Source organism: Podarcis bocagei, assembly GCF_964188305.1.
Source record: "Podarcis bocagei genome assembly, chromosome: 2".
Taxonomy (NCBI): domain Eukaryota; kingdom Metazoa; phylum Chordata; class Lepidosauria; order Squamata; family Lacertidae; genus Podarcis; species Podarcis bocagei.
Window position 1 is genome coordinate 53,172,685 of NC_138126.1, and position 15,585 is coordinate 53,188,269.

The following is a 15,585-nucleotide window of genomic DNA, read 5'->3' on the forward strand; positions in this document are numbered from 1 at the left end:
ATCTGTAAGCTCAAGTGCATATTTGCAATTTGTACTGTGACCTCCGGAATAGACCCTTGCTAACTGACTAGCCATTTGCTGCATGATGTTAGAGAAAAACTTGAGCCACGGTTTTGGATTGCTTTGGAAATATGACTGCAATTACCATCTTAAGCATCATTTTTTCCCACACCTGCATAATTGGGGGAGACATTCAAGGATAGTTGTGAAAGAATCAGAAATTTGCTAGATGCATCACCAGATGGTGTTGTAAGAGTAGGATTGATTTTGAGTCAGAAACCTACCTCAGATGAGTCTGAGAATTTTAAGATGACAAGATGCAGTTTAAGATGATGAGATATAGTTGCTTAAATTAAAACCTACAAACGTTGTGGTCCCTTATACTCAAGGTTTCCTGAAATTTGGAAAATATGTATCCAGGTTGCCTTCTCAAGGCAATGTCATTCCATAATTGGAGTGCCACACCAGAGAAGGCCCTGCTTCAGGCAGCTATAGATATGACCGTACAGAATTGTAAAATTATTTATTTACTTATTTAAAACATTTTTACTGCCCTTCACTGAAAGTATGTCAGGGAACATATGCCTGTCGTAATAAAATAAGACAACATCAATAAAAGACAACTCTAAAATAAAAAAGAAATGGGGCCATTATATCTTAATACATCTTAAAATGTCTGCATAAATAATCATTTATTAAGCTGGCATCTAAAAGCTTGTAAAGTAGACACCAGGCACACCTTATTAGACAGATATTCCAAAACTGGGGCACCACCACCAAAAAAACCCTTCATTGTAGATATAGATATAGTAGATTTGTTTATCTGTATCTAGTTATCAGGTTATCACAAGATAAAAGTATGAAAGTAACACAGCTAACTAATGAACTTACCTCAGACCCAAATAGCCGAAGGAAGTGATGGGCAGCTGGGGCTTGTCAACTTGGGAAGGTAGCCTATCTAGAAGGAGAAGGAAAATTCTGCTGCCTTATGGGATATCTTCAAGAGAAGAAAGGACTGAGGAGTAAACCCTACACAAATCCAGATGGTTGGATGGCGCCTTGTATGCCTCCTTCTGGCAACTCCTGCAGCCAAGCTAGTGCCAAATGCATTGCTTTGCTTTCCTTTGGACCATATGAGTGACTCCGAAAGGGAGGTCCTGTTGTCTGGGCAGCTTAGGCCCTCCATACACAGTTCAGGCCCTCCTTGTGCCTTGGGGAGGTCACTTCACCCGCAGAGGCACACTTGAGCCAGTGTGGTGTAGTGGTTAAGAGCGGTAGACTCGTAATCTGGGGAACCGGGTTTGCGTCTCCGCTCCTCCACATGCAGCTGCTGGGTGACCTTGGGCCAGTCACACTTCTTTGAAATCTCTCAGCCCCACTCACCTCACAGAGTGTTTGTTGTGAGAGAGGAAGGGAAAAGGAGAATGTTAGCCGCTTTGATACTCCTTCGGGTAGTGATAAAGCGGGATATCAAATCCAAACTCTTCTTCTTCTTCTCCATTGGCTCTTGAGACAGAAGGATACCAACAAGAACAAATTATTATTATTATTATTATTATTATTATTATTATTATTATTATTATTATTATATTTTTATACTGCCCTGCATCTGAAAATCAGGGGGCAGTTCACAACAAAAAAATACAAGATAACACAAATTACATATTAACACAGAAACAAACCGATAAACCCCCTCCCTCAAACACATTTAAAAGACCTTAGAATGTTAATCAGCCCAAGCCCTGGTTATAGAGAAGGGAGCCACACCAATATGCAGCTCTGGGTAAAAAGAAAAAAGGAAGATAAGTGAAATTAAGTTGCTTCTTAGAGTTGTGTGTTGAAAAAATTCACAGGCTTGGTTGCTCATTTTTGTAGAAGTCTGGAGAGATGATGAATTGTGCCCACTCCCCTACAGAAGAGGGCTTGCAATCATGTTTACCCTAACACTCACCTGCTTTCCTCTGATTAAAAGAGATGTTTGCCCTCTGTCCCTTTTTGGGGGAGGCTGGTAGAGAATACTTTGTACATATGTATTATCAAATTGTAGAGCCTAAGAAGTATACGCACCTTCTTGGAATATGAAATCATGTTCAGTGCAGTGCTGTATGTTTTCTGGCAGCCTTTAAGTATAGTTTGGAAAACATTACTCCCATAAAATGTGTTAAGCGCTTAGAAAAGGCAAACAACTCTACAAAACCTGATACGAAAGGGACTATAGAAAAAAGTTGCTGTCATGAAGCTGTGTTGTTTATTTCACCATGGAAAAAGAGAGCTTTTCATATTGTTAGAGCTTTGAGGGAATTGTGTGACTTTTGTGAGGAAACTAAGATGTAAAGATGTATTAGGAAACTAATATGTAAAGAACTCAAGTCTCCATTAAGAAATGGGCTTCATCATTAAACTCTAGTTACTAAAATTATGATTAATTTACTCTGGAGCTACTGTACTTTATTTTATCTGGACTGTTCTGGAGCCCAAAATGATCAAAGGGTTGGAGCAACTTGCCTGAGGAGAAAAGTTTGAGCTTACCGTTGAAAAGGCAAGGAAAGAGGGCACATGATAGAGGTGTATAACATTATGCATTGAGTGGATAGGCGTCTCTCATACTACTGGAAATTGGGGCCATCCAAAGATGCTTAATGTTGGAAGATTCAGACAAAAGAAAATACTTCTTTACACATAGTTACATGGAATTCTCTCCCACAAAATGTAATGATGGTACCTGCCGTGAATGTCTTTAAACAGATTAGACACATTCATGTAAGGCTATCAATGGCTGCTAGCCATGCTTAGCCATGCTCTGTTGGAAACACAATGTAGTCAGGTGTTCATGTAGGCTTCATCCAGTAGGCATCTGGATGGCCACTGAAAAATGGATGATGGACTATATGGGCCTTTGGCCTGATCCAGCAGTGATGCTCCTACATTCTTACATGGCTTGTTACTAGAACAGAAAACTTTTATACTTGCTTAGTCCATAAGTTAACATTAAACAAATATACCAACCATACTTGCTTTTATTTCAGTGTACATTCTCAAAAGGTGCATCAAGTAGTAAGTTTTAGAAATCAGAGTACTTTGTTCTGTCTTTGGCCAGTCATGCTGTCATTTTGATGCCAAAATAAGTTATTTAGGAATATGAATCACCAAGTTAGGGGCCTGCATGTAAGATCTGGCATCTGATCTGAGCACACATGTTTATAAAAACAAAGCCATAAACGGTAGGCAATTGTGGCTATATCTTAAATGTGTAAGCACTGCACAGTTGACAAACACAATCTCACCATAAGTATGGCACTGCAGTTTAAATTTTCTACAGAAAATTAAGTTTAGTTTTAACATGGAAGAATGTTATATGAAATCCACTATTGTATCTTAATAATTATAATTTCAAGTACTAAAACTTTGAAATGCGGACAAAATGCCTAATCCCATCCTTGGAGACGTTAAGACTGCAGTAGTTTAACTCAGTGCAACTTCTGAATAAGCACTCTTAGGACTGCACTGCAACAGTACCTGAAATATTTTTAAACGGTATTTAAGAAATACTTGATGCATATAAAAACAGTTATTAAAATCCTACCCACTGAAGGCCATTATAATACAAGTATTGTACAGTATAACATCTACCGAGTGCATTAAGGATTCCCAGACACAAGCATTCCCCCCATAAACTACAGCTGAGAAAGACATGTAATTAAACGAGAAGCTTTAAATTTCAGTGGTTCCATCCATTAAAATAAGTGGGAGCTTCCCTTCTGACGTCAGTTGGATGTGAATTGCATCCTAAGGCTAGAATCCTAAGCACACTTACTTAAGAGCAAGCTCCGCCAAACAGAGTGGGGACTTTCTTCTGAGTAATCATGTACAGGATTGTGCTTTAAATGTTTACTAGTATAGTTTCAGTTCCTGTCCTATCACAACATGCAAAGTTAATCTCCAGACCCCACTAGAGGATCCTACAATGCATCAGCGAAGGTGGCTGTTGATCACCCAGGTCTTGTCTCAGTCTCTAATCTATGGTATTGCATGTCCTGGGCAGGCAAGCGTGGGCGTCGCAGCAGTGCAGGATCGCTAGACAGCAATATGGAAGTAAGTAGGAAGTTACTGATGTCTAGCTGGATGTGATGTGCATTTCAAACCTTTCTTTTATATACATTTTTTTGCTCTTTTTCTTCTAACATACAACCTGCCTGCCTCAAATAAAAATGCATGCCAAGGCTACTCACTTCGTATTTTTAGATTTTTATTTATTTATTTTTTAAAGAAAACAGCAACACTACTACTACTTCTGGCTTGTTTTTAGATCAAGTACCATTTTTATTATTATTATTATTATTATTATTATTTCAGCTAACCTCGTCCCCTTCTGTTCCTGCAAGCATGGTTAAATGAATATGATGTGCCCTCTTGCCACCATTACAGTCTGGTCCCTGCTTAAAGGCCCAGTGGTTATTTGTTACACAGTACACCGTTGGTGCTGTTTGATATTTAACTTAGCTACTGACGTCATGCTCAGCCATTCACATTGCTTATTTTTCGAGTTAAATTGCGAAATGTATGCAGTCGTGACACCATGGAATTGCATAGATAGGGCATGGGGAAAGAAAACAAATAAGACGGATGAATTCAATGTGGATTTCATGAGATTTCATTCATCTTCAAACCATTTATATACTGTTCATGTCTTTGAATTCAACCTGCAGATTTTTGTGTGTGCGCGTGTGTGTGTGTGTGTGCGTATGTGTGTGCGATGTCTGTGTGTGTTTGAATTAGGTAGACTACAGTCTACATATAGCACACGATGCCTCACCATTGCTATGTCCCTATAGCTGTCCATAAAGAAAACAAAGTGTCCACAGACTAATTAGATAGTCAACGGCTAAATAGCAGGAAATACTGGGCCATAGGTCAGGAGATGTGGGAACAAAGCACAAAACCTACCGATAAAGAGAAACAAGGATAGTCTCAGTCTAACACTATTAGTGATAGCTCACTTACTTTCTACATCTCAAAATAGAAGCAGTCTACTTTAAAGTTAATGTTAGAGGAAAACGCAGCACAAAATCTGAATGTTAACAGTGTGCTAATTATTTCAGTTTAATTCATTGTAACTGTTGACATGTATATATTTGTTCTTGAAGGGAGAAATAAATCACATGACTATAATATCTTAATAAGAAAAAATGTAGATTTAAAATCAGATCAAAATGTTTTAATCACTGACTAGTGATTACTTTTTATTGGTCAATATTTTCATTTTTTTAAAAAAAGAAAAGGAAAAGGAAAACCACTTCTTTCTATAATTGGGTCATATCTAGCATCACCTCACCTGTACCTTAAAGGAAGAAATTGGCAGAAAGACAGACAGACAGACAGACAGACAGGCAGGCAGACATCTCCTATAGGTCATAGACAGACAGACATCTCCTATAGGTCATACAGCAGTTTATCCCTATGAGCTTTCAAGGAAAACATGATGGTCGCTGTGAACTTTTTTCTTTTACACATATTTTAAGGTTTTTTTAATTTTTATTTCTATTAATTTCTTTTTAGGGGTCCATCATTAGCAGTCCTCATATGCGCCGAAGAGCTACATCAACCCGAGAGTGTCCATCTCGCCCTCACCACCAGACTATGCCTAATTCTTCCTCACTACTAGGGTCCTTATTTGGTAGTAAAAGGGGAAAGCCTTCCCAAGGCCACCTAGCAACTGGCCCGTCACAGCACCCACCTCACCCTCCTATACTTTCACATCAGCAGCATTCGCAGCACTCTTCTTCCGCCCTGCACCAGGCGGGGCCAGCGGAGGGGCAGACCCAGGCGCAAGTGCACACCCACCACTCTCAGTACTGCCACGTGCAGAACCCGCCTCCGTACCATCACCACCACCACTACCACCCGCCCCAGCATATCCAGCACCCACACCAGTACCACCACGTGCCGCACTCGCAGCATGTAGCACATTCGCAGCATTCTTACATACCGCATTCCCACTCGCAACATTCTCATGCCCCCCATCCTCCATTACCCGCCCCTCACCCCGTACACTCTTCCCACGCGCCACATCACCACGGCCAGCCGGTGCCCCCTTCTAGTTCAGCCAGCACTAAGCCCAAACATAGCGGCATCAGCACAATAGTCTAGAACCAAACTCCTCTGCCAGTAATTGTAGCTCTAGACAGGCACTTACAGGAAGCAGAAGCAGCCTATAAAACTGGAATGGTTTGTTTGTTTGTTTTTTTAATAATAATAAATAAATAAAAATGAAACACAAGCCAGAAACAACTTAATTGACTCCTTTGCCTTAAGGATTCAATAGAACAACTCACGTTAGCTTGATCAGTTCTGGTCTTACAACTGAACTCAGTGGTGATCTTCTCCCTCCTTTTCTCCAGTAGCCTTGAAAATATGCTGCTTGCTGAAAACATTTATGCTACCTTTCGTTTCACCCACCCCCCATGACAATTTTTAATGCATAATGAAAACATAACCTCAAAATAAAAGGAAAAAAATAAGAAATAGAACCAAGTGTTGCATTCTTGCTCCTTAATTGTCAATGGGCAAAAAAAGTAGACCTCATATGGTTGATGAAAGTACGTAAGTAAACTTTATATAATATAAATATATAAATATATACATATATATATATACTGTATAGTTAACATTTGTGCTTACAACAAAACTTTTGCAGTCCACAAAGCTAGCAATATATACTTTACCAGGAATTCCATTTACTGATAGATGGGCAGTACAGTAGTTGAACAGCGTAATGAAAGTGTAGACCAAAAAACTAGGAACAAATTCCAGGCATTTCAGTGTTCTCATTAAAAGTTCTCTGGACTTTGAAAAATATCTCTAAGCAATCATTGCAAAGTGTGCCAAGTAACATAGCATTTAGCTGTTATAGTCAAATATTGCTTTGTACAAATCCTTATTTTATTAACAAGAAAATATACTTAATCAGTATTATACTATTTCAGGTAAGCAAACTAGTTAAGATGCAGTAACTATACAGTAGCAACATGAGACCCCCTTTGTTAAGGGCTGTCTCTACCTTTTAGTTACTCAGATTCTTAGACACTTTAAAGGCTGTGATAACTGTGAACTTACACAATCCATAGTTCTTCTTTTATATTCATATATGTTTTAATAAACTCACATGAAGATTTAAATGGAAGGTACTTGCGTACACGGCATAAACATTCATCTCAGACCTTAAAACAAGAAGCATCCATCCCTTTCCAGACACATTGCCACTTTACCATAACTTACTCAGTTTATCTCAGTTAAAATAGACTGCGGTTCAGGCTTGCCTTTCCATATGAAAGTGATCTGAAACTTGAAGGCTTATTTTAGTACAGATTTTTTATAACTGTAATTCCATGTAGCCATGTGCTGGCAGCAGGACTCTCTCACCATTTCTTCATCACATTTGTTAGTTTTTCCCAGCACTCAGCAGGCTGAGTCTTTGCTCAAACTGTCATGGTCCAGTTAAGTCGCAAGACATCTCGTAAGAGCCAACTGTGCTGTTGTTGCTTATGTGTTGTAACGAGTCATTCGCAAATCCGTATGCGATTTTTTTGTACCCCCTAAATCCTATTTTTTTTTAATTAAAAAAAAGAAAGAAATCATACATGGAGAATACTTTGTAGTTTCAGCATTTTGAGCCACCCCAGTCACAAGGACTGTACATCTAACTGGCAGAAACAAAAGGAACTGCAGAACTACACCAGCAGAATTGTGAATGTGGTTTAAAAGAAGAGGAAGGAAAAGTTCCAGTGAGAGATGGGTAAAACAAAAAAACACAAAAACGGTGTTGCTTCGGAATGTAGAAGTGATACGTGAAGATGACTCTTATGTATTGGTGACCCCCGATGTCTCCAGTTTGTTTTGTTTTTTCTCTCCCTCTCCTTCTTGCTATGGATTATATCATGATTACCAGCAAAACTAAAAACCAATTACTTCTGTTAACTTCCACTCAGCAAAAACAACCACCTAGAGTTTAGTCTGCTGTTTAAATTTGTCTGTTATTTTCTACGCGTGCAATACTTCCTGTTTTGTCGCCCCCCCCCCATAAATTAACTACATATGAAATGAAAGTAATAAAAGTCAATTTGATGGTCATCCAGGCAGATTACCGAAGAGGGTTCATCTCAGCAGCCCCTGAGGCTCGTTGTTCCTTGCAGTTTAAGCATTGTTTGTCCTTATGAGGGATAATAGAACTGTCTGCATGTCATCTAATGTTAATAGTATTAAAGCTACACTCTACATATTGTATATTTGCAAAATATATCAGTGTTACTGTTTATATTAGTTGAAGTAAAGTAATGACATATTTAAATATGTAGACTTTCCTTCAGACCTTTGTACCAATAGTAGAGTCTAACTGTAATTTATAAGTTGTTCCAGAAAAGATAAGTAGCTGGTGGGATACTCTCCCCCCCCCCGTGTTGTCACTCATTGAATATTCTGCATGAACCAGACTCAAAAACACATTCACTGGACAACCACATTGCTTTGCATTTGATGGATTAATATTAGCCACACACAAAAGTACTTTAGTGTTGCCCATCTATTTATACAATTTGGATGCCCTAGGGAACCCCATGTAAGGTTTTAAACTCCCATACTGTTGCTTGTTTTAAGTTCACATACACACAAACTTCCTTATATGATTCATATGAATTCCGTAAAATGAAGGTTATACATTTTTATTTATTTCATTTTCTTGCCATATGCATATGGAACATATAAGTAGAGTGGATGCGTTAGAAACATAAAGTGCATGAATCTCAACGTTCCATGAATACCGAAGGAGGTTCATTTCCCACCCCCCATAAGTATTTTCAATAAGAACATCCTGTAACCAGCATTACTTTTCAAAACTTCACTGCTTTTTAGAGGAGCAGTCTAAGGTGCCAGAATCCCTTTTATAGACCAAGAGTACAGAACCATTTCTCTTAAACTGGGAAAATGACAGCAATCATCATTAGCTTCTATGTGCAGTTAGAGGAAATAAATTTTATAGCATGCAGCAGGGGAAAAGTAGTTACCGGAAAGCTTTTCTTAGTTTTTCCGTATTGATTAAAATCCATACAAAACACTATTGAACCATGTGTCTTTCTTCCCATGAATAGTATGGCTAGGTAAAAGCAACAATTTGAAGTTAAAAGAAAAACTAAATAACCTTGCAAAAATATCTTTTCTGGGACAACGTCAAATATGTATTTGTTTTAATCCTTTTAAGTTAAGAATGAAATGTACAACAATGTAAAAAAAAAAAAGTAATCCTAATATAATGTACGTCTTGTATTGCTAAAAAGAAGTCTTCAAGCATAACATTGTAGAATGATTTTCCCATCAAGCACTGCATGCAGCAGAAGCCTCTTGTTTCTTGATTTTAAAATGAGCTGAAAGACAGTCAGCAGCTATTTAAACAATGACTCTCTACATGTTGACTTGCTGTTCCATATAAAGCTGTGTGTTTACTGCAGTTAAGCATGCATTTTGCTGTTTCCGTTGTAAAATATCATCACATCTTGCCTGCAAAAATGAGTAATTGTGTATATAGTTAAAGAAAAAAACTTGACCAATAATAAGATAAGATTTTGAGGGAGGGAAAGGATAGCGAAGCAGGACCAAGTAGGGAGAATAGCTAATTCTCTAAATTGTACATAGTGTGTAAATTAGTATTAATATAAGTCTGCAGTCACTTTCAGGTTGCATACAGTACCTGTCTCCTGCTAGGAACTTTAATCCCAGCCTTGCGTTGTATTAAACTGTTGGAATTAGGTCTTGAATGCAGACTGTTAAAAGACCTCAAGAAACATCATGCTCATGAAAAGCTTCTGTTATGGGAGGCTTCAGACCATTTTGTAACTGTTGGGAAGGAAGGAGTGCTTTCATTTTAATATGCATTGTTTGTAAGTAGTATCAGACCTTATCGTTGTAAAACTATAACTGTGATTATGTGGGAAATCAAATAAATCACTTTGAACTCACTCAGTTTCTCATCCTTTGTAGAACTGCAAGCACTTATATTTTTCATATTAAATGAATAAAATTACTATGCCACTTCAGTTCTTGGAAATCTCATTTTGTGTTGTTTAAAACAAAAAACACCACTGCAGTATTGCATGCAAAAGGTAGAAACAAATAGCTCTGTTTTGTACAGGGGAGGCATTGGGCTCAAATTGGGACTGTTTATGTCTCAGCTGGAGAGGACAGACAAATCAATGATTTCCTATGGGGGCTAACCTGTGGCCTCTAGCCATTGTTGGACCCCCTTCTGCTGCAGTCGTCATGACTGATGATCAGGAATGATATGTCAGCCATGTTGACTGAGGCAGATGGGAATATCGAAGGTCACAGGCTAGCCACCTCTCATTTAGAATGTAGTCTTACACAATCCATAGGATACAAGTGGTAAAACAAAAAATATACTCCAGGTAAGAAACTTGTGGCTCTCCCAGTGCTGTTGGGCTCCAATGAGCCCCAGCCACTGTGGCCAAAGATCAGGGATGATGGGAGTTGTTTAGTCCAACCACGCCTGAAAGGCCACAGGTTCCTTACCCTAAGTTTAAGGAGTTGGCTTGTACAACAAACCTTATCAAATGTTGACAGGGACATGTCATTACTGGAGAAGGGAGGGGAAATTATTGTTTCAGGTAACCTGGTCCAGAGTTGTTTTGGGCTTTTACACACAAGTAACAAGACCTTAAAGCCGACTTGGCTAACAGCAGCTTGTGCAGATCCCTCCGCACTTTGGCTACAGCATTCCGCAGTAGTTGCAGCATCCAGACCAGACATAAGGGAAGCCCCACACAGAATGCATGGCAGTAGTCAAAACTACTTCCCCCCCACGCCACAGTACTTCTGTTTTGTCCAGATGAAGTCTCTGCTTATTCTGCTCCATCCAAATCTACACCATCCTTAGCCAACCATTATCTCTGATTTAAGACAAACTTTTGGTGCAAAAGTCCTGTCGCCTAGAAACCAATTTATGTACACGCAGTATTGGAGCACTTTTGGCATTGCATTTCCTCATCCTATAGTGAGTAAGTTAACAGAATACAAATGCCAGATCAAAACCAGGTCTGCCATTGTGTTAACAGCATGAAGCTTCCTAATGAGTGTGAGCTTAAATTGTAAGGAAACACTCCTCTGGCCTCTCACTGCTGTAATAAAACAACAAACACCGACTAAAATTAATTGAGCCTTGGAGTGTAAATTGCAGGAAATCAAGTAAGATGCTTGGAAAGGAAAACAATGTACATTCCTGACTTTGCTGAGAATATAAACACAATAATCCAGGTTTCAGACAATGTTAAAATGAATAAGGCAATTACATAATAAAACCCCACTTCAATAAAAACCCCATTTGTTTCCATTTCTGTAGGGATAGCCATGCTGGCCTGTTTCAGGAAAAAGAACTGATGCAAGTGGACTGTGGTCCACAAAAACTTACTCCATCATAAATCTGTTAGTTCAGTGGTACCTCGGGTTACAGATGCTTCAGGTTACAGACTCAGCTAACCCAGAAATAGTATCTTGGGTTAAGAACTTTGCTTCAGGATGAGAACAGAAATGGCAGCACAGCGGGAGGCTCCATTAGCTAAAGTGGTAACTCAGGTTAAGAACAGTTTCAGGTTAAGAACAGACCTCCAGAACGAATTATGTTCTTAACTCAAGGTACCACTGTACTGTATTAAAGGTGCCAGAAGACACTTAGTAGTTTTAATTTGCTTCAGTGGGTTCTGTTTGTGCATATCAGAGCATCTTCACAACTTAAATTATTCCATTACCATGTACATTCAGCAAGGAATTATGGATTGAAGACACTGAAAATCTTGATCTTGCTTAGAACAAAACTGCATTGTTGGATGGTGATAATAAATTATTATTTATATGCCATCCATCTGACTGTGTTTCCCCAACCACTCTTGGCAGCTTCCAACAAATTATAAAACCACAGTAACACATCACACATTAAAAACTTCCCTATCCAGGGCTGCCTTCAGATGTCTTCTATAAGTCAGTTGTTCATTTCCTTGACAATTGACGGGAGTGTTCCACATGGCGGATACGACTACCAAGATTGTTTTAGAACATACTGAGGAAGACAAAGAACCTCTGCAAATCAATGCGTACATTCATGCATATGTAGGCATGCACACACAACCAGAAGAGTATCTTGAGAGGAAAACAACAGCTCCAAAGAGGAGACCAGGAAGTCTTCAAAACACCCAGTGAAAGCCACCAAGCCTCTTATTGCTGACAATGATGGTGAGGCAAGCTATCAATAAATCTGTCTAGTACATTCAGATTCTTATACTCAACTTTTCTGATTTTCCACTTGTTTTAAATTGTTTTTAGCTGTTAACGTTAATGCTTGTTTTACCTCCATTGTGTCATTGTTTCATAACTGGTTTTAGAGTTTGTTATGTAAGTTATATGGATTGGACTTTTCCAATGCATTTTCAATGTTTACACAAACCACTCTGTGAACCTAGTTATAAGGGTGTTATACAAAACTAAACCTGCCATAGATTTAGAGCTAGGTGTAAATGCTGTTAAGTTTACTCCTGTTAATGCCATTATTTCGTTGAAGGAAGCCATGAGCTTTAAATGTATGCCATGGGTGTGACCATAGGCATATGACTTCCCCCAATGAATCCTTTATGGAACTATAATTCTCAGAACCCTTAATAAACTACAGTTCCCAGGATTCTTTGGGGGAAACCATGTGCTTAAAATATATGGTGTGGATCTCTAAAGGCTGGACCAGAACTGGCAGGATTCCTCACATTACACAGAGACTGAATAAGTGCTATAAGGCACTTCCATCCCAGAGTCGTAGGAAACAGGTCACTTAAGTCAGGAGGCAGTCTCCAGGAAAATAATGCAGCAATTATTTGTAGAGGATGAACTGGAGTGGTTGTATTATTGCATATTTTCTCCTTCACCTTGTGTGTGTCTGTTTTGAATTTGAACCGCTGAACAAATATTGCATGAAGTGTCTCAAATAATTGTTCCAGCCTTTCAGAGGCTGTGCTAAGCTCTGTCTGGAGCACCAAGATAATTGCATTGTTGTAACACTTGAACTATTTAATTTAACTTATAGTAACAAGCACTCATTATCTTGCTGAAAAAGCTTTGCATTTTGTAAATACACAGTGCGCTTTTTGAACCGGAAAAAAATGTCATCGTGATATTTTAGAAGCTTTGAGCATTTTGTGAAACAACTTCATAGACTCATTTGGCTCTTCATCTGGAAAATATTACTGTGTCTTATAATTACATCAATATCTTCAGAAACTGCAATGAAATCATTTCATTTCCTTTTCCTGTGAACGAGGCTGTATTTTTTCCAAGTTACGTTACAGCCACAGGAGACAAATATTAATTCAGCTTGCATTCCTACCTTTTTTTTTTTAATTACGTGTTCCTACAAATATTTTAAAATTATTTCCTTTTTCTCATACTGAACCAATGTGAGAGGCTGTGTGTGGGTGTGGAGAGAGAGGTGGTTCTTTGAACATCATCCTACAAAGATGCTGGCAACCTATTTTTATTCCAAATCACAATGTTGGAGGGCACTGACGCAGTTGGCCCAGTCCTCCAAAGGGAAAAAAGTTCACCTTGACAACAGAGTGTTGTTGGACTTTTGTCGTTTAGTCGTTTAGTCGTGTCCGACTCTTCGTGACCCCATGGACCAGAGCACGCCATGCACTCCTGTCTTCCACTGCCTCCCACAGTTTGGTCAAACTCATGCTGGTAGCTTCGAGAACACTGTCCAACCATCTTGTCCTCTGTCGTCCCCTTCTCCTTGTGCCCTCCATCTTTCCCAACATCAGGGTCTTTTCCAAGGAGTCTTCTCTTCTCATGAGGTGGCCAAAGTATTGGAGCCTCAGCTTCAGGATCTGTCCTTCCAGTAAGCACTCAGGGCTGATTTCCTTAAGAATGGATAGGTTTGATCTCCTCCAGCACCATAGCCACAGAAATCTGCCATACAGGTACGTATTATTAAACACTGCATCAAGTTCCGCTCAACCTCTTCAAAAAGGTCGAGTAGTTTAACTTCTGTCACAGGGGGTATTTTTAAGCACAACAATGCAGAGTTCAGGGCAACGTTGGCATTTATTAACAACTCTTGTACCAACAAGGCCCTTTATCTCCCTCCCCTGCACCCTCCCATTTTCTCAGGGCATTGGGAGATCATGGCTGTACTTAAGGGCTTACTTACACTTCTTTCCCCTTTGTGGGGCAAAGGCGGGGAATTGTTCTGTACCATAAAGCTATGCTAATAAAAAATAATTAGAAGAAGCCCGCAGCATGTTATGGGCACAATTGCACCCTCCTATGCAGATTCTCCAGTAGCTGATATTTAAATGCAGACTAAATATCAGTTGTGCACACAGGTTGGAAAAGGATACACACTCAGAATTAAGGCATCAAACATGGTTCTGTCTTCCATTAGGCATATGCACACATTTTAATCTTCACTGCACTTTCATGTTCATCTACCATGGGTAGGCAAAGTAAGGCCTGGGGACCGGATCTGGCCCAATCGCCTTCTAAATCCAGCCTGTGGATGGTCAAGGGATCAGTGTGTTTTTACATGAGTAGAATGTGTCCGTTTATTTAAAATGCATCTCTGGGTTATTTGTGGGGCCTGCCTGGTGTTTTTACATGAGTAGAATGTGTGCTTTTATTTAAAATGCATTTCTGGGTTATTTGTGGGGCACAGGAATTTGTTTGTCCCCCCCCCAAAAAAAAAATAAAGTCTGGCCCCCCACAAGGTCTGAGAGACAGTGGACTGGCTCCCTGCTGAAAAAAATTGCTGATCCCTCTAAGTCATTTATAAAGATGTTTAACAACAATGGACCCAGGACAGAACCCTGCAGCGCCCTGCTTGTCACTCTTTTTCCAGGATGATAATTAACCATTAGTGAGCACTCTTTGGGTTCCGTCAGTCAACCAGCTACAAATCCACCTAAGCAGGCCTCATTTCACCACCTAGTACAGGGCATAGCCAGTCCTTCAGATCTCAACCTCGCAAAGCTGCTCACGGTGGGCGGCATGAGAAGCACCCCAGCCTCGCAAAGGCAGGGCTGGGATCAAAGGGTTTGTGGATGTTGCATCCTCCTCATGTGCCCTCTCCAAGTTGCCTTGCAAGGAGTGTTTCCATGGCGGGGCATGCAGGGTGAATGGAGCCCACTGCGCCAGTCTCACCCAGGAGCATTTTTCCATGCAGGGGACCTACTACTTGCTTGTTCCTCCTCTTGCTTCAAACATAGCCAAAGAAACCTTATTTTTAACCTCTTTTGCAAGCTTGAGTTCATTCTTAGCTTTGGCCTGCCTTACATTCTCCTTGCAACTGTTGGCTACTCATGTATACTCTTCCTTTATCATTTCTCCTTTCTTCCATTTCTTACACAGGCCCTTCTTACATCTCTCACAATTTTGTCATCAACACATAGATTCTTGCAGCAAAATACAATTACTGTGGATTAGGTCTGGCTCATTCTTAATTTATCTTGGTATTTCTCATTCTCCTTTTTATCTGATCATATATTTTTA

At 39.5% G+C, this 15,585-nt stretch overlaps 1 protein-coding gene and 1 pseudogene across 14 annotated transcripts in view; one reads left to right on the top strand and one right to left on the bottom strand.

The window, feature by feature from the left end:
- The window catches only part of IQSEC1 (IQ motif and Sec7 domain ArfGEF 1), a 306,192-nt gene extending 296,188 nt beyond the window's left edge, over positions 1–10,004 (top strand). For 10 of the 13 annotated variants that reach the window (XM_081175974.1, XM_081175979.1, XM_081175980.1 and 7 more), the window contains 2 exons: positions 4,043–4,092; positions 5,557–10,004. In XM_081175974.1, the coding sequence (XP_081032100.1) occupies positions 4,043–4,092; positions 5,557–6,147 (641 nt within the window). In that variant the 3' untranslated portion in view covers positions 6,148–10,004. The remainder of the gene's footprint in view (positions 1–4,042; positions 4,093–5,556) is intronic. The other 3 variants (XM_081175976.1, XM_081175978.1, XM_081175977.1) reach the window with 3 other exon arrangements.
- The window catches only part of LOC308579699 (tigger transposable element-derived protein 1 pseudogene), a 146,301-nt pseudogene that overhangs the window by 116,139 nt on the left and 14,577 nt on the right, over positions 1–15,585 (bottom strand). The gene's annotated exons all lie outside the window — the stretch shown is intronic.